Source organism: Sylvia atricapilla, chromosome 18, assembly GCF_009819655.1.
Source record: "Sylvia atricapilla isolate bSylAtr1 chromosome 18, bSylAtr1.pri, whole genome shotgun sequence".
NCBI lineage: Eukaryota > Metazoa > Chordata > Aves > Passeriformes > Sylviidae > Sylvia > Sylvia atricapilla.
Window position 1 is genome coordinate 11376393 of NC_089157.1, and position 24942 is coordinate 11401334.

The following is a 24942-nucleotide window of genomic DNA, read 5'->3' on the forward strand; positions in this document are numbered from 1 at the left end:
AGTGACCAGCTTGATTCTGGATCCCAACCTATACAGTCAACCAGAAATCAAAACCAGTTATTTTTACTAAAATTGCATTTTGAAACTATATGGATGGGTAAGAGCTGAGAAAGCAGTTCAGAAAAGTTGGTGATGTTTTGTGTAGTGTCATTTTAACTGAATGAAATGTGCAGAGATATTTGTGTTTCTGAGTTTGATTTACAGCTGTAACACAACAAAATGGTTTCAGTTAATGGGCACTGCACTGACTCAAAAAACACTGAGCTTGAGAAGCTTTTCTCTGAAAACATGTTGCATTTTTTAACTAAAATTGGAGAACTAAGGTTTCAAGTGACATTTGTAATGTAACTTCATTTCATTGCATCGTTTTCCCTAGAAAATCTTTGTCATGCCAAACATGGATGATGTCTATATCCCTTTGATGCACTCAGCCATGGATCCCCGCTCCTCCACGTGTCCCCCTCAAGATCTGAGCACAGAGGCCTCTGAGCAGCCCTGACATGTGAAGACTCTTGCAGTTTACAGTATTATAAAAGTCACTCTCATGGTTTTATAAACTGTGCTGTAGTTCTCATCCTTACCTTGTGCCACTTTTCCCCCTCCCCGGGACTGCCTGTCCCCCTTCCTGTGTGCTTACTTGCCTGGTAATTGTTCCCGTGTACTTCAGCCACATCAAGTTCCATTCCATTGAGCTGTCGATTTATTTTTGTACTGGCTGCCATCAGGACTTTAACTGGGAGGCTGAGGTGACCTGTTCTTTGTGGGGAGGGAGGAGGAACTCAAACGTAACAGATCAAGGAGCTTGTTGATGCACCTTTTGTGTTCAGCTTGTTTTCATGTTAATGTGCATTAAAGCACTGAGAAGTTGTTTGGCAGCAAAGGAACTGCGTGCCAAATGGAAAAAAATCCTAAATAAGGAATGAATTTATAAAACTGGAAGAATATTTTTCTTTCTCAGGCAGTTGGAGGTGTAAAATGAACTGTTTTATGTTCTTTCACTTCTGCAGTCAATAGCTTGTGTCAAGCAATCAAAATAATGAAACGCTTTCAGGATAAAAGAATGTAAATTGGATGTATAGGTAATATTGTGATTCAGTGTGCTGTATACACATTACTTTTTCATACAGAACTTATGCTTTTTTTGGGGGGAAGCAATTAGCCATAAAACACACAACTATCAGTGAAGGTGGGACTGTCAGATTGTCATCAATGAGGAAAAAAACAAAATGGTAAAGCCATGAGACCAAACCATAGCAAACCGCCTTATAGTGAGGTACAATCACCTTGGTTCCTGCTCCATTCTGAATGTTTTTAGAGACATTAGCACACACACACCCAGTGTCCACAGTGCCCACCTGCAGGAGTAGTGACCTACAGAGCCTCTGGCTGTGCTGAAACACCGAGTTTTGTGACAGGAGGGAGCTGCTGTGGGTCTTGGCCTTTGCACTGTGTTCACACCCAAAGCACAGCCCCTGGGGTGGTGGGGCTGACACATCGGGAGCCCCACGCCTTCCTTTCTGCACTCTGGTTTGAGCTGAGCGTGATTAAAGACTTTCTGCTAATTAGTGGCCAAACCTGAAGGGGGAAACTGCCTTTTGTTTGTCAGGTGTAATGAATCAAGGCTCCGTGTATGCAGTAAATTTTAGGTTTGAACACTACATATCCACTCCTTAACACGTAATGTTTTTCTGATGCTCGGTGTTGCCAACTGTTCATGGATGTCAGAAAATGTTTTAGTTTACAAAGAAGGTGAGTTTTGGCTCTCCTTTTATAACATGATTTTTTTTAAGTAATTTTTTAAGAAATTTTTTGTACGTTGTGTTGTCGCATTTGATGTAAATCAAAATTTCCATGTATAACTTGATGATTTACCATCTCTAAATGAAACTATTATATTGAAGGTTTTTTAAACAGCACCTTGCCTGAAACAAAAAGAAAACTAGCATTTAATATATTTAAAATTAATTCTATATTTGAACACCTATTTTGGTTACCTTTAATTGAAATATTAGTAGTTATATTTGTTACCTGAACTCCTCCTTGACCATTCCAGGCTGTGTAGATTCTGGGGTTTGCTGATTCTGTAGGCATTATTTGCCTTTCATGAAGTCTGCATGTCTTGTACGCAGGTCTTTTATATGAGTTCATTTCTATGTGCAATAACTAAAGTCAAAGGACTAGATGCACTAATGTGTAAACAGATTTAGACTTATTACACAAGATAGTCATATTGCACTTCATAAACTGTGGGTAACTACAATCTGCTTGCTTTGTTTTATTAAATAAATTTATCCCATGTCAAACAATCCAGTAGGTTTTATTTCTGCAGCATTTAACTACTCTGTAGTGCAAGTAGTTTTAAAAACTTCATTAGAAAAGCTTCCTAATTTGATATGCCCTGTGCTTTGCTGCCTCTTATATATATGTACTTGGGTGGTTGTGGTATGAATTTCAGGGTTAACCAGTGCTGAGCTCTACAAGGAAAAGCTAAATTTAATTTTACTGTCATAAAACTAAGGTTTCCCACAGCAGTTCGTATTCATGAGAAGAATACGCTTTAATAACAGGTTTACAAACCTGGTATGTGGATTACCAGCAGCTGCAGACCAGAGCAGACCTACCCACTTCTGCAATCATTAACGAGCTTCTGGGAGCTTAATTATGCTTTATAGTCTGCCCTATTTCTGTACGACTGGTCCTGTGTGGTTACAGATCTTTTGTATTGACAGCAAATGCTTTACTTTGCGGTATTAACATGTATAAAGAGTGGCCGTTTAAAAAGCTGCGGCCCGATGACGCCGGTCCTGTGCTGACAAAGGCACCACGTCTGTAATGACCCCAGCCCCGGCTGCATTTCTCCTTTTTCTGGGCTGCTTCACTCAGCCGCTCTACTGCAACAGCTGGACACAAACCCCAAGACTTGCGTTCCTTTTTACAGCTAAACCCTGAATTCCTGAAGGAAAACTACAGCGGGCCGCCCGAACCACGCCGAGTGACCGGGCAGCGCCCTCAGGCCGGGATCGGGCCCCCTCATCTGGACACCCCCGCGAACAAATGTCACTTGCTTTTAAAAGCGCCGCCCGGGTGGGGCCGAGCAGCGCCAGTTATGAACAAGCAGTTCGCTGTAGCACCGCTGCTTGGCCGGCGGCGCCAGGCGGGCACCGCCGGGTCAAAGGCAGTGCGGCCCCGCGCGGAACAACCAGCCGGACACGTTTCTGGGTGACACAGCTTTATTCAGCGCCGGTCCCGGCCGCCTCACGGGCCCTGCAAAACACCGACAGAAAAGGGGAGGTTATTGATGCGGTACACCCCGGCCGCCCCGCGGGCTGGACGCAGCCGGGGCGCTCAGCAGTAGTTTTGCTTCATGCATGTCAGCAGTCTAACACGTGTCAAGAGACATCACCGCGGCCCGGCCTCGCCACCCGCCCGCCTCACTCCGGTCCCGGCCCACAGCTCACCTCGCTGTCCACGCCGAAAAAGAGACCCAGAATCCGCCGCGCTGGTTTTTATAGCGGGCTGGCCCCGCCCCCTTCGGCTCACCCAATAGAATTGGAATCCGGGGGCACGTGCCGATCTGGGTGCTAGTGCTCGCGAGGGTGGGCGTGGCCCCGTGAGGGCGGTGGGCGGGGCCGCGTGAGGGCGGCGGGCGTGGCCCCGTGAGGGCGGCGGGCGTGGCCCCGTGAGGGCGGCGGGCGGCCCCGTGTGAGGGCGGCGGGCGGCCCCGTGTGAGGGCGGCGGGCGGCCCCGTGTGAGGGCGGCGGGCGGGGCCCCGTGTGAGGGCGGCGGGCGGGGCCCCGTGTGAGGGCGGCGGGCGGGGCCCCGTGTGAGGGCGGCGGGCGGGGCCCCGTGTGAGGGCGGCGGGCGGGGCCCCGTGTGAGGGCGGCGGGCGGGGCCCCGTGTGAGGGCGGCGGGCGGGGCCCCGTGTGAGGGCGGCGGGCGGGGCCCCGTGTGAGGGCGGCGGGCGGGGCCCCGTGTGAGGGCGGCGGGCGGGGCCCCGTGAGGGCGGCGGGCGGGGCCCCGTGAGGGCGGTGGGCGGCCCCGTGGCCCCGTGAGGGCGGTGGGCGGGGCCCCGTGAGGGCGGTGGGCGGGGCCGTGGCCGTGTGAGGGCGGTGGGCGGCCCCGTGTGAGGGCGGCGGGCGGGGCCCCGTGTGAGGGCGGTGGGCGTGGCCCCGTGAGGGCGGCGGGCGGCCCCGTCGCCCCGTGAGGGCGGGCGGCGCATGGAGGTCAGGCTGTGAGGCTGAGGGAGTTTGGTGGTTTTGTGTCGGCCCTTCGCCGTGTGAGGCAGCTTTTCGCCTTTTCAGGAATAGTTGTACTTTTCTCTTTCTAGTTTGCTCTAGCGCTTTGTTGCTGTGAAGAAACAGGGCTCAGTATTAAAAATATAAAAGCTCAGGCCCCGGTGAGATCTGCCCCGGCAGAGCGGGCGCTGAGGTGATTCCTCAGCGGAGGGGAGCAGCTAGCTGGGAGCTGAGGGTGCTCACCAACACGCGGTTCCCCTCCTACCTCAGCCGGTTTTTTTGGGTTGTTGGGGGTTTTTTTGGTGTTTTTTGTTTTGTTTTGGGGTTTTTTGTGGGTTTATTTTTTTATTTTTTTTTTTTCCTGTGAGGCGGTGAGAGACACTCATGTGAAGTAACTCCAGTTTAGGTCTGGCACACTACAGCGTATATGCAGCAGCTGATAAATCCCTCCTGTAATGTCGCAGGGTGCTGCTGCCACAGTATATATGGTGTATTTAGGAGTTTGCCTGTTCTCACGGCACAGATTCTTACAAGTCGAGGCCACCATAAAGAAATGCATCAGAGAGCTGGGTTCACAGTGTCCTTTATAGTTCCAGCATGTTTTTATGTATTCAGACTCACAGGTCATTTGGACAAGGCTCTGAGGCACTGGGTGGGATTGTTGGGGTGCAGGAGCTGAACTCGCTGATCCCCGGCCCCTTCCAGGCCAGGATATTCTGTGATTCTGGGTGATTATTACATCTTTTGCACCATCAAAGGCAGGCTCACTGCGGGAGCCGGTGTGTGCACAGAGCCTGCCCAGAACTCCGTGTGCCCTGCGGCTCCATCAGTGATAGCACGGTTAAAAAGCAAACAATATGTGCAAGGACAAAGTGGCTTTGCTATACAAATAGGTGGCTGAACACTGCGCCTTTGCCAGGCACGCTAAAGTTACTATCTTCTGTTTAAAGCTTCTTCCATTTGGTTCAGTATTTTTATTTTTATCTGTTCAGAGAAACAGCCTGGACCTGTTTTTTGGTTCAAAGGGGCATGTTGCGGTTGGGGGTTTTTCTAGCATTTATTTAAAGCCTTGCAAGGCACGGGGTTAACAGTTTGTCAAAGGCAAGAGCTATGCTAAATATATTTAACATGATCTGTTCTGAAAGTACAAAACTAGTAGGAAAACAAGAATCAGAGTCATCAAGGTTGGAAGAGACCTTTTAAGATCATCAAGTCCAACTGTCCACCCAGCACCGCCCTGAGCCCCCAGAGCATTAAATACCACTCCGTGCCAGATCCAGATGCCTCCAGCACCTCCAGGTACGGTGACTCCACCACCTCCCCTGGGCAGCCCCTTCCAACGCCCGACCACCCAGTTATCGGGGGAAGGAGGACTGCTGCTGCCTGAATTTAGGTGTTTTTTTATGTAAAAGCAAAGCGGCAATAGGCAGTGGCCACCGCACCCTGCGGTTCCCCATGGGGCTGCCAGCAGAGCCCCGGTCGGTCGGGGCTCACACGAACGAGGAGGCTCCGGCAGCAGCGCCAAGCCACAGAGCGCCTCTGGCCGCTCCCGGGGACCGGCGCCTGCCCGAACGCGGTCCCGAACCCGGTCCCGAACCCAGTCCCCATAACCCAGTCCCCGTAACCCGGTCCCCGAACCCGGCCCGTCGGCCCCGGGTGACGCCGTGTCCCGCGGGCGGTCCCCGAACCCGCTCCCCGAACCCGGTCCCGTAACCCGGGCCCCGAACCCGGCCCCGTAACTCGCTCCCCGAACCCAGTCCCCGAACCCGGCCCGCCGGCCCCGGGTGACGCCGTGTCCCGCGGGCGGTCCCATAACCCGGACCCGGAACGCGGTCCCCGAACCCGGCCCCGTAACCCAGTCCCGGAACCCGGTCCCGTAACCCGGTCCCCGAACCCGGTGACGCCGTGCCCCGCGGGCGGTCCCATAACCCGGTCCCATAACCCGGTCCCGTAACCCGCTCCCCGAGCCCGGCCCGCCGGCCCGGTGACGCCGTGCCCCGCGGGCGGTCCCATAACCCGGTCCCATAACCCTGTCCCATAACCCAGTCCCCGTAACCCGTCCCCGAACCCGGGTGACGCCGTGCCCCGCGGGCGGTCCCTGCGGCCGCCCCGCCCGCCGCGGGGAGCGCCGGACGCGCCGCTCCGGAGGCAGCGCCGTGCGGGGGTGCGGCCCCGCTGCAGCCATGGAGCCGCTCCGCCGCCCGCTGCTGCTCGGCCCGGCCGCGCTGCTGCTCCTGCCGCCGCCGCTGCTGCTGCTGCTGCTGCTGCCGCCGAGGCCCGCGGTAAGGCCGGGGCGCGGGGAGGGCTGCTGCGGGGCTCCGCCGGGGTTTGCCGGGGTTTGCCGGGGCTGTCCGCACAGACAGCGCGCCGCTGACACCGCTGATACCGTGTGCCCGCAGGCCGGGGGCTGCAGCCCCAGCCCCGCGGCCGGGACCTGCGGCTGTGCCTCACCTGCCCTGTAACCAGGGCGTCTAGATCGCAATCCTCCCAGTATCAAAATACGGTTCATTTCCCGCGAGGCGGCTGTAAAAAGTAGCACGGAGAAACTTTTGCAACAGCAGTACGAAGAAACTTTTGTCAACTGAAACGATATAGATGGGTCGGGAACCGGTGATTAGTGCTAGAAGGTCTGCTCTGTCCCTTAATAAGTTTTTTTCTGGATAAAACCGCACACGTTGTATGTGTATTGCTAACCAAACGCATGTGACTGGCTGCGTACCCTCTGTACTGTCAGGGCATTTTGATCATCCTGTTTCCAGAGGAAATGCACCAATGTGCCTTAATGTACATGTGGTTGGTTGGGATCCAAAGCCACGGTTTTAAATTCAAAGGTGAAAGACAAAGTGCACGAGTCGCTGACCTACAAAACCTCTTAAGAAATAATCAGGTTGGTTACAAGGTATTGCAATAGGTGGAGCAATAAAACGGCATGGAATAGGGAAACTGGTGCAAAGCAGATGGAATGCTGAGCAGATTATTTTTACTGAGGTAATAATTTTAAACAGTGCACTTTACAGTGGGTGCTGTCTGCTTTGTGTGTACTGAGATGGATAACTAACTTGAAAAATTCACTCCTGAAAGGTGCCCTTGTTAGCAGGTTCTCCAGATCAGGAGACAATGGAAGGGACATCTGGCATTCATTGTTTCCATTACAGTCAAGTGTAGCACAAGAAGGCTTTAGGTTATGCTCTTTGATGGATTGTTCATTGTTACCTGAAAAAGCTGCCGTAATATGTGGGGTTCTAGTTCAGGTTAAGCAAAGCTGAAGGCTTTGTTTTTCACCTGCGGTGTAATAGCTCCACTCCCCTTCTCTGGAAGTAAAGTAAACACATTAGGAGTTAAGCTGGGAACATACCCAGTCTTGTTACTTCATTAGGAAATTGGAAAAAAATAAATGCAGGCTGTCAACAAAAATGACGTTACAATCTTTATTGTGGAGTGCTAATGTGTTTGTCTTAGGCTGTACTGTAAGGTTGGACTGAGGTCCTCACCCTCAGGATTGGGGTGCAGATTTTGCAGGGAAAATACTGGTTTGCAACTCACTGAGTTTTGAAAACAATCCTGAATAGGAACATTGAGAAATATTTTTAAAGACCTACAATATTTTTAAATCAATGGATTATTACTAAATTTTATATAATTTTACTTGCATATTCACAAAAAATTGGACTCGTGCCCTGGTAGAATTCAGCCCATTTTTTTCTCTAGATTTTCCTCTTGCCTTGGTTTCCCTGGCCTGCCATCTCACCTCGAGATCAGTGACTGAGTTTTCCATTCCTGTTTCTTATCTTGGCTCTTACCCTGCTCTTTTTGCTCTGCCAGCTGTAGATCCTCACCATGACTTCCCAGGTGAATTTTATTCTGTACTTCAGCCACTTTTCAGAACTAGTTTTTACTTCTGTGAACTTAGCCCCAGTCATCTCACCTGTGAATAACCCATTTAACTGTGGAGGCTTATTTAAAACTCTTCATGTCACTTGGATAATAAACTCCCGTGGGAAAGACTGGCATGCAGTTTTGGTATTGAGGTGACTTGAAAACCCGAGGTTGCCTAAAGATTTTGTAGATTGTTTTTTTCTGTAGATTTCTTCTTAGAGTAGTGATGTTGATCTGCTGTTCTGTAACTTTTTTGGCTGATAAATTGTACTCTTGGTTACCTAATATCTCACCTCTAATCATGTTGTTTTAGTTTGTATCATTTCACACGAGGTCTTCCTTTCCTGACTGTTCTTTACAGACAGGAAAATGCTGTTTCTCGCTATTTGGGTGGCACAGTTTACAGCTCTTCAAACTGCCCTCCAAGGGATGGGAGCACATCGAAAAGGGTGAAATCTCAGACAGAGCAATGAGAAATGCAGTAGAGCTGTCAGTAAATTACAGGTGTCATCAGTAATGATTTACAGCTCTCTTTAGTGTGAAAAAATCCCTTGTTTTTATCAGCCCTGGGATGCTGCAGACTGTGCTTGTTTCTCTTTAAACGTGGAGTCAGTGCAGCTGAAAAACACGAGGTCCCTGGGATTAGGTGGGATTTGGAGGGCGGCTCTGCCCCCTCCTGCAGCCGGTGGGTGGTTTCAGAGCAGGGTTACACTCTGTGGGCAGCCCCTGACATGGAAAACCCCAGCCTCAGCCAGGTGCTGTTTCTCCTGCCCTGCTCTTTATCTCAGCCGAGCTGTTTGGCCAGGGAGTGATAAGTGTGAAAACACATGTCAGACAGCACAAGGTTTATAGAGGACATGTTCAAGCACTGAGTTAATTAATACATGTTTGATTTGAGTTGCAGATCTCCTTGGTTGCTCAAAAAACCAGTATAATAGGGTTTGGAGGTTTCTTTGGTGAGGGAGGGAAATGTGAATTTGTCTTTCATACCTGAATTATCATGGACAGCTCTGTCCTGGAGTGTAAATTCACGTGTTTATACCTCTGCTGTCCTTTGGGCTGTTGTGTTCTTGTGGCTGTTGAAATACACTCGGTTTTACCCAGGGAACCCAATGTGGGAGCTCAGCTGGAGGCTCCTGGTGCAGAGAGCACTCCCAGGTGAGTGCAGGCAGGGCACAGGTGAGGTGGCTGGACCTCTGCAGGAGGTGGGAGTGACAACCCACTGAGCTGGTCACAGCAGGATGAGCAATGGCTAACAAAGACAGGTTACAACTCAGGTTGAGATTAAAACATCTGTAGGTTTGATTTCACTTTCCAAGGAAGAGAAAACATATTTTTTGTCAGCTCTCCTTTATATCTTAACTTCATTGTTAGTTACACTGGAAAACTCCCCCTAGTAGTTTACTGAATTTTACAGAGACTTTTTTCGTGGCCTGGTTTTATCATGCACAGGGAGTTTCAGCCTCTGGCCTGGCAGTGTAATGAGATAGCTGTCAAAACCAGGGGCATGATTCATAGGCTGGCTCTGATGAATATGCCAAGTGCTTGCAGTGTGTGCTAATGCCTAAAAATATTTTGCTTTGCTTATTGGTTTACCAGCTGTGGTTCCAACAGCATAAATTATGATATAGCCTTTTGTTATCGTGAGGATAGTGTCTGGTGCTGTCAGTGCTGAAGTTGATTCTAAATAGTTTTTGAGTAAAATGCAAATGTATGGGCTGGTGTAGATGAGGCTAAGTATAGGATGAGGAATATAGGGGGTTTGTTGTTTTTCCTTGAGTGATAATTTGTATCTTGTCAACATTTTGGTTTGGTAAGCCAGGCATTATCAAAGAAATTAGAGGGCTGTTATAGTCAGCAAACCATCCATCCTGTATCATCCATCAGCCCAACACATTAATTTTGGTGCATGTCTATTCTACTTCAGACTCAGCAAAGAGAGGATTATTTCCCTGCTAAGCCGTGAGTTGTTTACTGGTGAGCACCCAATTATTTCTATGAAATCAGTCACAGTTGAGATCAGCACGTCCTGTCACCCACCCGGGGTCACTGGGAAGTGAATTCCTGGTCTTTAGTCAGACTTGGAGAACCTCTTGTGTTATCTGTTAGCTGTGACCTCACGGAGCTCAGTGGCCTGGTTTTCATCTCCTTTCCCACTGCCTTCAGTAGGATTCAGTGGTGACCTTCAAAAGGGTGGCTTTGAGCCCATGAATTAATAGACAAAATTATTGCTGTGGGGATCTGTTTCCTTCTAACACAACAAAACAAACAAAGGCATTGCTTTGCTAACCTTTAGAAAAACTTGAGCTGTTGGGGAGAAAGAAGATGTTATCGCCCTTGACCCTGAGCTGCAGCACACACACCCCAGAACTTGTTCTGCAGCTTTCACTGCCCTTGGCTGCCAGCCCCTTCAGAACTGCTCTCTGTCATTCTGTTACTTGGATTGGTAAAACATTTTATCTAAAGATATGGTAGATCTACACTGAGACTCTTACGGGAGACTTAACTAGTATATAGAAAGTTAATTTCTTTTTCTGTTAGATAGTATATTTCATTCTAGCTTTAAAATGCTGTTTTCTGCTTAGTCACAAATTTAGGATTATTAGCAGTCAGCTTTAAAACTTACGTCAAATTTGAATCCAATGAAAGCTTGAATTTTTTTCTTTTGAATTAAATTATTAAAATTAATTCTAAAGCAGTCCCCAAGTAATTTCAAAATATTGTAAATCGTTAACCTTATATTGCTGTTGATGTGGAAGATTGTTTTAAGTACAGACTGTCAAGGCAGTAGGAGCTCTCACTGAATTCCAAAGAGGGTATGTGTTAAAATAGAAGTTGCAGTTTCAGATTTAATGAAAGAAGAACCAAACCAGGTTTCCCTTCTGCCTCATTTTCTTTGTTCACTAAATTAAGTTCTTTTTGCTTAATTGCTTTATGTCCTGACATATTCTTCTTGGAGTCAGTTGTTGTATCTTCCTAGAAGAAAGATTGCAATATGAAATAGAAGTCTCAGGAATTTGCGTTGCATCACCACAGTTGGGACCTCACCCTTTCAGGAGGGAGGAGAGGATCTGTGTCACCCCTTGTTATAGTCCTGTCTCAGACTGAGATTGTGATGTCTCTTTGTGGTGGAGGAAGCTCTTAGATTCTTCACAGAAAAATGAAAACAAGCCTGTCTTGTTTGGGGTTCTTTGTATCATTTTTGTAGCTTTTCATTGCAGTGCTAATCCCAGGCTTTAATTAATCCATTATCAATTACAAAGATTTGTGGTCAAAAATAAATAAAATCTATTCAATATTTGCAACTTTGATATTCAGTCTCTAGCCACTGATAAAAGTCATGGAAAAAATCAAGAGAAAGTATTTTTAATTTCTCAGTTTGGGTGAAACACAAGTAATTATTTAAATAATCTGTTCCATTTTATATCTATTGCTTGATGCAATTTGAAAGAATAAAATCATTGTAGTAACTCCCTAGCCTTCTCCAAGTGACTGCCGTAGATGTTGAACAAAATTAATGAGCAATATTGTGTCCAAAATCTACAGAGTCATTGGGGGTTTGTAAATTTGGGTCAAATGCTTCACCAGGGTCAGTGTGCCACTGGGCTGGGTAATGTCAACTGCATGTCGTGTGCTTTGAAATGATGAGTGAATGGAAGGTTCTTCATGATGGCACTTGTCTGTATTTCATCTGTTCAAGTGCAAATGTAGAATTCGGGGAGAGCTGATGAACTCTGCCCTGTGTTCAGTCTTTCCCCCAGAGGAGATGGTATCTCCAGCACTCGGGGTTGCAGGGACCACATCAATGGCACTTTGATGGTTGGGTTTAAGAAAGGCCTTTGGCAGCAGTGAAGCTGTTCCCTGCTCTTGCTGTCCCCTGGTGCCTGTGGTGCCCAAATTCCCTCCCCAGCCCAGGGAATTCAGCTCCTGTTTCCAGCTCAGGCACCTGGCATGGAGCTGGGACTGCAGCTTCTCCTCTCCCACACCAAGGGCCTTCACTGGAAGGCTTAGCAAAAGCTGTTGTGATTTCATGATTTGATCGTATCAGAGACCTTTCTGAGAACCATCCAGAGCTGTCTAAGCACCAGTCAGGTGTTCATTTGCTTTTCCACTGAAACTTGCACCAGTGCTTCTTCAGCTACGGTTTTGTTTCTCTGTTGTTCAGCTTGTGGCTGGAGGGGAGTACAGAAATGTTTTCCAGCTCTGAGTGCAGTGTGCAGAGGAGCCCTTTGCACCTTTGTACTTTCTGTTTGGTCCCAAATCCCAGGAACCTGCGAAAATGCCAATAATGGGGAACACAACACTGGTTACTGATGTTCTGATCAGATTTCAGAGCTCACGTTCAATTCCTTAATTTCTGTATCCTTGATGCCACAATAAATAGATATTCAAGTGTTCGTTATCAAAGTGTTAAGCCTACAGTCTACAACAAGTACTGTTCTATACACTGAGTATTCCTGATATGTGATACCCAACCATACTCATGGTGGTTATTTTACCGGAAATATTTAGTGAAAATGTTACATGCATTTATTTTTTAATCAGAAAACAGGAAGAGAACATGGTTTATGAAGAATTTATGATTCTGTAAGATAAGATAAAAGATAAGACTTGTACAGAGAATGAGGTGGAAAAACAATCTGAAGTCTGTATACACAGAAAATGTGGTGGATTTGCTGCATGTTGTATTTTATTTGCAACTAAACTTCGACACTACATTCTGGGTGTCAAATGTTCCACCTGCAATTTAAAGAAACTTGCATAGTTTTAATTTCCTGTCTTTAACAGTTGTATTTTCTTGCTCAAGTTACTTGGTTTCACTCTAGGTGCAGTTTCACTGTGTTCACTAAACTGAGCCCCACAATCAGATGGTTTTCAGCCCTGGAGGATTGGAACAGTGGAGTGTGGGTCATTCTAACCCCTCTGGTTGCAGTGAATCTGGCTTGTTAAATGCTGATTTAAGGACTGGACTAATGATGATAAATCAGCTACACCATCCGAAGATGTTTGGGGAATTTGATGAAATTTTCATGAATTACTTTGATGCAGTGGCTACAATAGTTTAACAAAAGTAATAATCCAAATGACTGAGTTCTCATGGCTTTAGGACAGAGCCCCTCTTTGCTCTTACACCCAGTCAGGTTTAAAAGGCTTGGAATGTGCTGTGAATTCAGTTCTGATTGGCCTCATCTTGAGCTGCTTTTGGTGGAGCAATGTGAGAGGAGCTGTTATACACCATCCCTGTTGGAACAAACACTGCAGAGTTTCATTCCACATGTAAATGTTTGAAGTGCAGGTTGTGCAGCCTGCATAATTTAACAGTGTCAGGTAATGAATATGATATTTATGTGGTAAGATACTTCTCCCATTTTTTCTGGCCTTGCAGCAATTATTTCTGGTCTATGGGTTGTGTACTGTGGACTTGTCCTTTCATTTTTTCTGCACTGTGTGTTTTACCATTGTCTGCTCCAGCTAATTATGGCTGGGAAGAAGCATGGACAATATTTATCAGTGCAACCTGAGTGTTGGCTGGTTACTACTGTGTTATATTATCCTTTTAGCTCTGTGCTTTGCTTCAAAGTGTGAGGCTTTCTTTGGATTGCACTAAAATGTGTACGTTCAAAGAAAGTTATTCCTTGTATTTTAATTTGGCAATTAAGTGTTTTGCTTTGCAGTAATTCTAACATGACCAGTAATTGGGTTTTACCATATAAGTCATTGAAGACATTATTAATTATGTAAAATGAATACATTTTCATTTTGTGTGGTAGGTTAAGAACTATATTTAACTGTGAAACTTTGAAATGTGGCAGGTGTCACGCAGATGAGCAATGCAGATAACAGCCTGCAAATGAAAAGTTACTTGAGTGAAAACTGGAGCCCTGGGAAGTGGAAATGGGTCAGTTTTAGGACCTCTGAGATCATCTTTAGGCAGGAAGAGAAGAGCAGACATTTACATGCTTATTCTGCTTTTTGTGATGGAGCACCTTGGGCTTGGCCTCCCTCAATAAGTACACAGTTCTGAGTCCTCCACCTTTGTGTGCTGCCTTTTTAATAAAATTCCGTGTTCTGCAGTGGCCAGGCTCAGAAGCTGCTGGGGCTGGGGGAAGGACAGTGGCACCAAACTGCTCCCAGGGGCAGAATGGATTGGGATGAGAGTGGAGGTTTGAACCCTGCAGCCAGCTGCCGTCTTAGAGGATGTGCTCATATTTATGGCTCATATTCACAAACAGTTTTATTGACTGTGTACTGCAGAGAGGCACTGTGGGGAGATGTGGGATATGAAAACACAAGTAAGAGGTTTAGCAGTAGGGATTTTCTCCAGCCTTTGAGCTGCATCCATCCTGAATGTTTTGGCCTTGCTCAGAGGCAGCTGACAATGCTTACAGCTCCAGTAGAATATTGGTCATTGCTCAGTTGTATTTATCCAGGTTCCACCCAGCCAGTGTCTTCATTCCTAGAGGACTGACCCTGGCAGAGTGTTACCTGGAGGAGAATGGGTTTGGCACTGACATTGGGTTCTCTGAGCTGCTCTGGGCTTCCTTATTCTTCATAACCTCATGAGCTTTTTGTCAGTCCTTGCCTAGAGCCCTGTCTCTGCTCTCTCCTAACTCTAGTGCAAGAAGACTTTGATATCAGATTGAAAATGGAGTTGGAGTTAAAGTTTATCCCATTCTGTTTCTAGAGGAACTTAGCACAGTAAGGTCCTCAGTGTTAACACAAAAATCACTAAATTAAAGGGGCAGGAAATTTGTTCAGTCTGTGCATTTAAAAGAAGGGATGTTCTGGCCCATGTACTGACAGGTATGAGTAAACTCTGTAGTAATAAATCACATTAATCGTATGGGTTTTTCTTTTGCAGAGCACCAGCTCAGTGACTGTGCCAGAAACCCTGTTGTTTGTGTCAACCCTGGATGGAAGTTTGCACGCTGTCAGCAAGAGGACAGGAGCAATCAAGTGGACTTTAAAAGAAGGTGAGCAGGAAGTGTCCTCATGCCCTCTACTCAATAGCAGAAATTGCAATCAAATTAATTGGCAATTCCAACTGTTGTAGGATCTGATAAATACTTTATTTTCTTTTTAAATTTTACTCTTGTTCCAAAATTAAGCTACAGTGTTTCTAGAGTCATGTTCATAATTTCACTTGTAGGTACTTCCCAGGTTTATGTGAGTTATTTTTAGGTTTGTGGGGCTTTGGTTTTTTGTTTGTTTGTTCTTTTTTCCCCTGGTGTTTAAGCTGTAGTAGTATAATTGGCAGGTATCAGGTTTTATGGGAATGAGTGCACTATAAACAAACACAGAGCAGAAAGGATGTGTCAGCTTGTGGAGCTGGTGGCAGAGGGTTTGCATGATTCTGTCTCAGGAAAACCCTACACTGACTGGTGCAGTGCATATCATGTGCATATCAAAACCTCGGGGATCTTTCTGTAACAGATGTTTAGGAGCAGCACAGTTATTTAAATAAAAGAACTGCATTTGTGCAAAGGAATTTGACATTGTTCAGTGACTGGAAGTGATTTTGTAGTTTTAATTACTGAGCAGAGCTAGCTCTGTCTTGATGAAAACTCTAGTACGTGAAAATTAAAATTTTGTTTAGTGGCACTCTGATTAGTGATTATATATGGCAGAGGTGATGGTAGCACCTTCACTTCTGGAAATAAATTAGAGGGTCAAATGGAAGGAGTCAGTGTCCTCATTGTGTCCTCTGTTTTAAACCTGGTTTAGTAGGTGAGCTGAAAGGAAATGGACTGTGCATTTCTGGTGTCTGCAGTACCAACCAGCTGTTCTTCTTTGTGAAGACATTTGTACTTGAAAGCAGAGCTATCAGACAAGTTAACTTTTTTAAGAGCAAAGAAGGCTTTTGTAGCTCTTCTTAGAGTAGAAAGGGCTAAGCCAAGTATTTTCTTGAAGGATCTTGTTTTTCTCCCATCTCCTGTTTAAATTTAGACCCCCCTTCTGAACAGCCCTGCCTGGAAGCAAGTTGTCATCTTCCTCATTTCGTGTTGCTGTAGGCCAAGAAAAACTTCTGCTCTCTTTGTCATTCCCCTGACACAAACATCCCCTGCCTAGTCCTAGTCCAGAAGGGTGTCACAGCTGGAATCCTTTGCAGCCACACTTAGTAATGGCAAGAGGTTTTCTGAAGAGCACACTTCAGTAACGAAAAGGATCTTGATCAGAGAACGTTGCTCAAGGAACTTCCCTTGTTTTAAAAAAAAAATGTTGCAAAACTCCTGTTGGTTTTGTAGAACTGCCAGACTGGATAATCTAGTTTTATGGGATTTCTTGTTTTCTCTCTGCTGCTAACTTCTGCATCTTATGTACATGAGCTGAACTCACTCGGTTTTTGCAAAACACTTTCTGCTCCTTAGTTTATTTCTGTGCAATGGGACAACACACAAGGGTCAATGAAAGAAAAATCAGTGGTAGGAACAAGTGTTCCAGGATGCCTCCTGAGTTAACTGAGTTAAGTGGACATGGAACAAGGGCACGTACGTATAAATTGAGGAACTAATTTGTAATGGGAGGAGGTTTATTTATTTTTGCAAATCTGTATTTGTTGGCAGTCACCCTGTGGGAGGGAGGCCCAACAGACAAGACAGTGCTGGAAACAAATGAAAGCCCATTCAGCTTTCTGTGCTGACTCCCTGGAGAGATCTAGTAGTGCAGAATTCATTCTTAATCTTAGTGTATAAACACAGCAGTTGGTGGATACACTCTGTCTGTCAGCAGCGTGCTGGTGCTGGTACAGACATTACCTTTACCTGGCAGGAAGCTGCAAGTGCCATTTTAGCCCTTGCAGTGCCATTTTAGCCTGATGACAGCACATGAACCATGTGTTGCAGCTCAGGTGCTTTGGGAAGCTGTGGAGGTCACCTGAAGCACTGCAGTGGCACTCAGGAAGGGAACATTTTATTACTGTGTTTGAGCAGCAAGGTATTTAACAAAGGGCAATTCAGGTACATTTTATTTTCATTAAGGAAAAAAAAACCAAGGCTGTGTTCATTATCAGGCAGTGCTTAAACAAACATTAATATCTTGCCATGTGTGGCTTGTTTTAGTTTAGCACTGAAGCTTATCTTAGGTGTGTGGAGTAAATGAACCAATGATTATCACCACAACAACATGTTTGGGTTTCCTGCCTTCATGGAGTGCTTACAAGAAAGGCAGCCAGAATACTTGTGCTGCCTGTAAAGCAGGCAAAAAGTAGGTTACTTAGGAATAGAACTTTCCACTGTCAGAAAGAAGCTGTGTCCCTGCAGTTACATGTGATGAGACTATGAACTTATTGTTGAGGGTGCTTAAAATCTTCATTTCTTGTTGGCTGTGATGGGTCCTGCTCCCTGGCAGCTCTCAGGGCTTTTCAGTGAGCAGGTAGCTGATGCTGCTCATTTCCTGGGCCTTGGAAAGCTGGCAAATGGCTGGAAAGTTCAGAGAAAAACCCATTTCCTCCTCCCCTGTGATTTCTGAGAGGAACCTTTGTTTGTGCTGTGACCCCACACAAACAGCTGGTGTTGAGGCACCTGTTGGAAAGGCTGTGGCTCCAGTTTCACACCAGTGGCTGAAAGAGGCTCTTGGTGGCAGCCCTGGGGATAGTGGGACAGGCTCCTGTAGGTCCCCACGTTTTCTGCACTTGCCACTAGCAAAATACCCTGTCAGCATCCTCAGAAAGGTTCCTTAGGGTGAAACCTCTCTCCCAGAAGGGATGGAAATGAAACAACTACAGACCTCTTTGAAAGGTGCAGAGGTGCAGCACTTCAGATTTGAGTTTAGGTGGAAGTGGGCAGAGAAAGAGCTGGTCATGAGAACCTGTTGGCAAGGCAGGGTCTGGAGAAAGCTTTCCTCCTTGCTGTCAGACTCCATTTCACAGTTCTGAGTTCAGTGTGAGCTTTTAGAGTGCGAGTTTAAGACTGTGCTGTTCCCTCCCATCTCTGTAAAACTCACCTTGCACATCTCTGTTAACTCAGGAGTTTGGTTTATTGACCACAATATTGGATTTGAGATGCTGAGGCTGCAGTGTTTCAAGCTGTTCTCTTGGGCAGGCTGTTTCTCTGTTCTCTCTGGCCTGTTGTACTGTTCAAAGGGATATTTTTTTTTCATTCACCAGCTCCTTAAAAGCTTTCCCTTAAGAACATTTAATATGTGCAGATTTGGATCCTCATTTAGAGCCAGTAGAAATTTGGTTATGATCTTCAGTTCTCTGTAGCAGTCAAAAAATGATGGCCCCAATCAATTAAAAAGGTTTTGATTTCTAGCACCTCACTGACAACCTGTAGACTTCAGAGGGCTCTTATGATAAGACAAAGGCATAAAGACTGTATCTATTTATGGGATATAGAGATTTGAAAGGGCAGATCTGAGGTCTGTAGGTCCTGCTTTAGTAACAGTGCTTTTTCCCACGCAAGAAATAATATCTTTGTGCACAGATGTAAGTGAATAAGGATTGTCAAAACGAAGCAGTTGTAGAACAGTAGTTTTCAGCGAATTCAGAGCCCAGTTTGTGTGTCAGCCTCATGTTCTGTCCCTGCAGCAGCAGCAGAGGATGACAGGGGTTTAATTTGGCCCGTTAGCCCAAAGGCTGTGGTGGGGCCTCAGGGCAGGAAACCGTTTTCCCAGCTCATTCCAGTGGGGCAGTGACTTACTCACTGTCTGTCTCCCACTTCTCCTTTTCAGGCTTGGCTCTAGGGCACGCTGCAGTGATGACAACATGCAGCTTTATCTTGTACGTTAAAAACACTCGGAGTTTCGTCAAAGGGCACATTTATCTACCAGTGCGTTTGTGAAATAGGGAGAAAAGTCAGATGCATTCTATTTAGTGCACGGGTGCAGTTTCATAAGGCTTCTTTCTGTAGATGTATGCAAAATGTGCCTCAGAACCATCTGAAAGTCACAGATTTATCCTGGCCATGATACAACCCAAACTGGACTGGGCCATCTGCCTGCTGCCAGGCCAAAATGCTGATTTTGGGGAAATGGAATAGAGCCAAGTCATTGACCAAATTCCTGGACAGACATTGTGTTACCAGGTTTCTAATAGCTGCTGTACTTGTGAATGAACTCCTGGTGTTCTAGCATAAATGTTTATAATGTAGGATCAATGTCCTTCTAATTTTTTTTTCTTAACAAAGTGATTTCACAAATTGTTTTGCTAGCAGAGGCTGTGTGACCAGTTCAGAAAGCTAAAGCTGGTGTGTGCTGAATTGTAGGTTTTTAATGTAGGAATCAGTAACATAATCTGTCTCAGTGGAGGCTGCAGGGGAAAAAAATTGGAAACCCATGGAAATATCTACAGCAAACTCAGTGTTCTCTCCAGCACTGGAGGTATTTACAGGATGGTGTCTTTCTTCCTGACTCACCCCACCATGCTCCAGAGTTGTTCTGACATCTGTTTTCTTAGTCTAGAAAGTGGAAAAAGGTTTCTGTATGACTTGCAAGGCTTTGTTAGATGGAATGAAGCTGGAGGGAGAGGTGTTTTCAGTTTGATCACATTCTGCCCAGCTCTCACCCCAGGACAGAACAGTTGCTGCTTTGTTCCGTGGCTGTCACCGCTGCAGTGGGTATGGGACAGATGAGGCCTGCTGGAGGGAGCTGCAGCCCGGGGAATTTCCAGAGCAGGCTGGGGTGCTTCAGTCCCAGCACCTCAACACTTGAGAGGGGAGAGAAGGCCTCCGTGCTCTGACTTCTGCAAGAACTTTGTGTGTTTGACCCCCTCTGGAGCAAAAGGTGACTTCAGTCACAACAGGGCTCACTCTTTTACTCTGTGCTCAAGTTTTCAATATGAAAACTATTTTAAGACCCAGCAACAATTAATTGAACTTAAGATTCTCTTTTTATCTCAGAGCAAGTTCTTATTTCAAAACAAACTTTGAAATAGAGGTTGGAACAGGTCCCAAACCACATGAAAGTGAGTGTGAAGAGTTTATTGTCTGTCTTCAAAGGATCTCTGCAGAGCCACAACCTGTGTTCAAGATCATGAAAGCGTTAAGAAAATGAGAAAATTTCATCACCTCAGTAACTAAAAATGTAGAGAAATGGTTTTCCACAGCTTGTCTTTCCAGGTGGATGGTGCTGGTAGTGACAGTTGTATTTAAACAATAAAGATGCAGTCAGTTGTCACTTCAGAAACAAGTTGTGCAGCTTTGTTACTCCTGGTGATCATTTGAGGGGATTTTAGGGATAGGACAGAGTTGTCCCAGTGCTGCTGGTGGAGCTGCTGTTGTCTCACAATAGTCACTGTCAGCACAGGTGAGAGTTTATTTTCTTACCCAGTGAGACACTCTGTAATCAGTTCATCAAATGACTTACAAGGTTTAGCAATGCTTGTAGCATTTGCATTAAGTTTTACCTCACTGAGCCAGTTGTCACTTGCTCTGGGCCAGGTGTCTCTTCTGATTCATGATGCTGTTTCATTCACAAAACTGAGTGTCCCCTTCCCGTGAAGCATTGGTGATTACAAAACCTCTTGCCTTTGCTCTTTAATGTCTGTCTTCTTTTAGGTCATTTCAGCCAGACTTAGGGATACTCTGAGGCCATAAACTTGGGCTCAGTTTGCTTTTAGTAGTTCAGCCCAGCAGCTGAGCTCAAGTCAATCCACTTTTATTGGATGGGCAGCAAATGCTTTTTTCTTGTTTTTCCCTGGAGATGGAGAGCTGATGATGGAAGTCACCACGTGCTGTATTATTAGATATTATAAAGCTTGTGGAATACTTGGAGCAAACACTGAGAAATATTTGGCATATAATGAATGAGGGGAGATCCCTCCCAACACGTACTGAAACCAGGTTTGTCACACAAGGGAGAGAAATTAATTGCTTGATGTAGTTGATGCAGTCAAAGGTCTGACTCAGCAGCCTGGTCTGTAGAGACAGATACAGAAGATGAGTCACTAAGCTCCTTTGTTTGAATGTTAATTATTCTTAGGACCTTTGATGTGTGTTTGGGTTCTCAGTGAATTAAATAGTTTATTTTGACACCTTTGGGTGTGTATCCTGGAGCATTTTTTAGGCTTAAAGAGGAAAAAAACCCGACATGAACAAAGCTGCTCTGAGAGTGTTTCCTGTTGTAAGAAGAAATCAATGAAATGAAGATAACTGAATTGTAATCCCTCATATCCTGCTTTTTTTCTGTCTCTGGCATTAAATGTGCTTCTTTGGGTGGCTGCTGCTTTCAGCTGTGCTGCAGGCAGAGCTCTGCTTGGGTAGGGGGTTGTGGTTTTTAATCCATGTCGCCCTTGCAGGCCACTGCCATCAAACCCAGCAGCTGTGCTCTGTGCCCTGCAGGGTGGTGCAGGCTCCGTGAGCCCCGGAGGCTGAGCCCTCAGTGTCCTTGTCTTGCTCAGCTCTGCAGATCTCCCAGCACACTCAGGCTGCCCAGAATCTCTGCCAGTTTCCCGCTCAAAGGCTGTCAGAACATCAGTGTTCTTGTTCTTATTTCCTTCCTGTTGCATCATGATGTTTGCATGGAGACAAAAGAGGTGAAAACCAGTGTTTGCTTGGTCATGTTTCATCCTCTGACTCAGACTCATTCCAGTGGAGTTTGATTTTCCCTATGGAGATACTTCAGAGGGTTGCATCCACTTGGTTTCTGAGGGATTTTGTGCCAGTATACCCATTAATAAGCACATGTTTTTCTTGAAAATTGTAGAGATGTCTTATAAATCAGGATACTTCTGTGGTGTTGGTATCAGAAGTGAAAATCCCATGGTTCTGGATTTTGTAAGCTCTCAGTAATTTTGATGTATTGAGTGTTGGTAAAACTGAGCAGAGGACTTCAGAAGACTTTCTTAAGTGCTTTGTAGTTTCCCATTTTATGGACCAAGTTCCAGGAACAAGAGGAGGCTGCTGAGACTTTACTTTCCAACTGTGCATCAGCCTTTCTGAAAGGAGCAAGGTGTTGCAAGCCTGACTTAATCCTGCATCTGGCGAGCTCATGGGGTTGAATTGCTGGTGTTTTGACTTTTTCTTTTTCTGTGTGTGCAGATCCTGTCCTCCAGGTGCCCATCCATGTGGAAGAGTAAGTCTGTTTCCTTCATCTCATTCACTGCTTCGATTCTCACTGACCTCTGGAAATTTGGGTTGGTTTGAACCAAATCCATCTGTGCTCTAGACAAGCTGCACACCTTGCAGAAGGCAATTTAAGTGCTTTGATAAAAGGATAGAATTGGCTACATAGAATAGCTAAGGAGAAACAGTCTGTGTGGAGCCACTGCTGGGTTTGGACATGGGAGTGTGAGCTGTGCCACAGTGACAGGGGAAATGACAGAGGCAGGGCTGACTCTGGGTTCTGTACTCAGCCCTCCAACAGAGACTAAACACAGGAAACTCCAGCCACAGCCAGAACCTGCAAATGACATCCTCGAGCTGTAACTTCACATTGGACCCTGCAGCACCCTCACATTTGGCCAGAAAATTTGGGGCTTTGTCTCTGCAGTCAGTGGTGACATCCTTTGATTTTTTGATCACAGAATGATAGACATTAGGGTGTGAGTTTGTTTGGGGCTCTTTGTGTTGTTTGGGTGTAGGGATCCCTTTAGCTCTCAAATTTACTTAATCCTGGCAACTCCTTCATTGTTTCTTGCCTTCCTTATGCTCACTGGTTTTGTTTGTTTGTTTGGGTTTGTTCTAAATCTGTATTATTTTAAGATAATTGTAGGTTTATAAATAAAACCTATTGTAGGTTTAGTTTAAAAGCTTTCACCTGAGTCATTGCCTGCCACATTTAGATCTTTGTGCATTTAAATACATTAGTGGTATTATGTTTTATCAGTTCTGAAACTTCCTTATATTTTTTAATTTTCATAGTTAATAAATGAAACTTCAAAAACTTTAATGTCAGATGAACTTTTCTGTAAAGCCAGTGCTGACCACAGTTTCTTTTCTGCTTTCTGAGAAGCACAGTACACTTGTATCATTTATAATTGCTGCTTAAATCCTAGGCCAGCATTTCTCCCAGACCCAAATGATGGCAGTCTGTACACACTTGGTGGCAAGAACAGTGAAGGTCTGACTGTAAGTATATTTTAAAATTCTCTCCTAAAAAGTGCCCCAGTCAACCTCATGCCTTTGTAGAAGGAAAACATACTTATAGTTTGTTAGAGCAGAATGTTGCCACCTTGTGATTTTCAGGAAGTGATTTCTACCTGAAAGTATCAACAGCACATCTTGTCCCCATGTACGACTTTTCTGTAACTTGCTACAATAATGATAATTACAAATAAAATTGATGTTTTGTTATCCAAATTCTGAATAATCTCTGTGTGACTGGATGGGTAAGGTGTACTCAAACTAACACCAATCAGATGTCTCACTCTCCCCAAATACTCACATTTCTAAAACCATCTGCCAGAAGCAGGATTAATACACACCCAGTGCTAACCCCTTTAGAGGGTCTTTATAGGTTTTGGTAAGCAAACAAAAATGCTGAACCTTTCAGATTACTCACCAATCCACACAGGCCACAGCTACTGTCTAATGCTTGACTTAAATTTTTAAACTTTGTGATGATACTCAGATAAAATGTTTGGCTTCCTACAAGAATTTTTTCCTCGGCTGCTATGATTTCCCTTAGGAACTTCAGTATTGTTAAATATTTTACTATTTGCTCTGGCTGAATTCTCAGGTATTATAATAATAGAAATCACCAATGAAATTATTGTTTGTTTGTTTTTTCCTTAGAAACTTCCATTTACTATCCCAGAGCTGGTGCAGGCATCTCCCTGTCGCAGTTCTGATGGGATCCTCTACATGGGTGAGCTCAGATTTTATCTCCTTTAGACTGTAAGGTGTTCAGCAACTACAAAATTAGAGACTCCCAGACAGACTGAAGGAAATAGGCCTTTTTTGGCTATTAATTATGGTTTTTCATAAATCTTTCTGATGACAGAAAGATCTGATTAATGTAGAATACAGTTACTGTGTGGTGATTAAAAACCAATTGTTTTTCCTGAAGGAAAAAGTACCTTTTCTGAGCAGTGAAATGCCTGTATGAGGATTTTTGGTTTCTTGAGATGCAGTCTCTCAACAAAATATGACTTCTACTTTAAATCTTCTTATGATTATAAATGTCATTGACTGCCTGATAATTAGGATAAAATTAGAAATCCCATTGCACCAGAGTTAGACATCCTCCATTGTGTGAGGATTCATTGTCATCTCACTTACAGGACAAATAATAAATTTATTGCTCACTGTCCTGACTCATTCTAATTGCAGATGGATTTGGAGAGGAAGGACAGTTATTACTTATCACAGAAGTAAATTATGTGAAGATCAGAGTGAGTTTAGTACTGGTCATTTTAAATCTCCTGAAGGGCAAGGGCTCCTCCTGGTTCTCTGCTTCATGTCTTGCCAGTAAATGAGAGAAAAATGTTTATTTGAAGCTTCTAAGCACAACATTCATGTATTAAATTCAAAGAAACTCTTAAGGCCTTGGCTCACATAGTCTTGAGTGGGATGTTTGGATTACTGTCCTTAAGCTATTTGAAAGGTGTAGACCCTCAATTATTTTTTTTTACCTCCTGTCTTTCACCATGAGCACTTCAGTCTCTTCATCTGAGAGCTCCTGGGATCTGCTGCGTTCAGAGCTGTTAGGTTTTGTGTGTGAAAAGATCATTCAGCCAATAGTACTTACTGTTCTAAATATTGTATTTGGGCCTGGGGTTTGTGGTCAGTGTTTGGGATTGGCCAGGAGTGCTAAACGATGAAGCTAAGCCTTGACTATGAAAAAGTGTTTAACTAAAAATGCTTTGTTTGAGCTAAGTCCATGAGCCTACTAAAGAAAAAAGAAGACTGAAAATCTGAATGAAAGTGCAGTTCCAACTGAGTGGTAATGTGGC

The 24942-nt window shown here is 45.2% G+C and overlaps 2 protein-coding genes, 1 long non-coding RNA gene and 2 other non-coding genes across 7 annotated transcripts in view; 2 read left to right on the forward strand and 3 right to left on the reverse strand.

The window, feature by feature from the left end:
• The window catches only part of TEX2 (testis expressed 2), a 39135-nt gene extending 36829 nt beyond the window's left edge, over positions 1-2306 (forward strand). For both annotated transcript variants that reach the window (XM_066332392.1, XM_066332391.1), the window contains exon 12: positions 377-2306. In XM_066332392.1, the coding sequence (XP_066188489.1) occupies positions 377-499 (123 nt within the window). In that variant the 3' untranslated portion in view covers positions 500-2306. The remainder of the gene's footprint in view (positions 1-376) is intronic.
• Positions 2307-3051: 745 nt separating this feature from the next.
• LOC136369193 (uncharacterized) lies at positions 3052-3471 on the reverse strand. Its single transcript, XR_010744974.1, has 2 exons — positions 3385-3471; positions 3052-3264 (listed from the first exon to the last, which is right to left on the reverse strand). It is a non-coding gene; the product is annotated as an uncharacterized lncRNA (long non-coding RNA).
• Positions 3053-3184, reverse strand: LOC136369558 (small nucleolar RNA SNORA50). The gene has a single exon (XR_010745037.1). It is a non-coding gene; the product is annotated as a small nucleolar RNA SNORA50 (small nucleolar RNA).
• LOC136369557 (small nucleolar RNA SNORD104) lies at positions 3344-3406 on the reverse strand. Its single transcript, XR_010745036.1, has one exon. It is a non-coding gene; the product is annotated as a small nucleolar RNA SNORD104 (small nucleolar RNA).
• A 1856-nt stretch (positions 3472-5327) lies between the features above and the next one.
• Positions 5328-24942, forward strand: part of ERN1 (endoplasmic reticulum to nucleus signaling 1) — a 31263-nt gene continuing 11648 nt past the window's right edge. Inside the window, exons 1-5 of one of the 2 annotated variants that reach the window (XM_066332393.1) lie at positions 6368-6517; positions 14974-15085; positions 22088-22121; positions 23044-23116; positions 23783-23855. In XM_066332393.1, the coding sequence (XP_066188490.1) occupies positions 6419-6517; positions 14974-15085; positions 22088-22121; positions 23044-23116; positions 23783-23855 (391 nt within the window). In that variant the 5' untranslated portion in view covers positions 6368-6418. Of the gene's footprint in view, positions 5535-6367; positions 6518-14973; positions 15086-22087; positions 22122-23043; positions 23117-23782; positions 23856-24942 lie in introns of those variants that run through there. The other variant, XM_066332394.1, reaches the window with a different exon arrangement.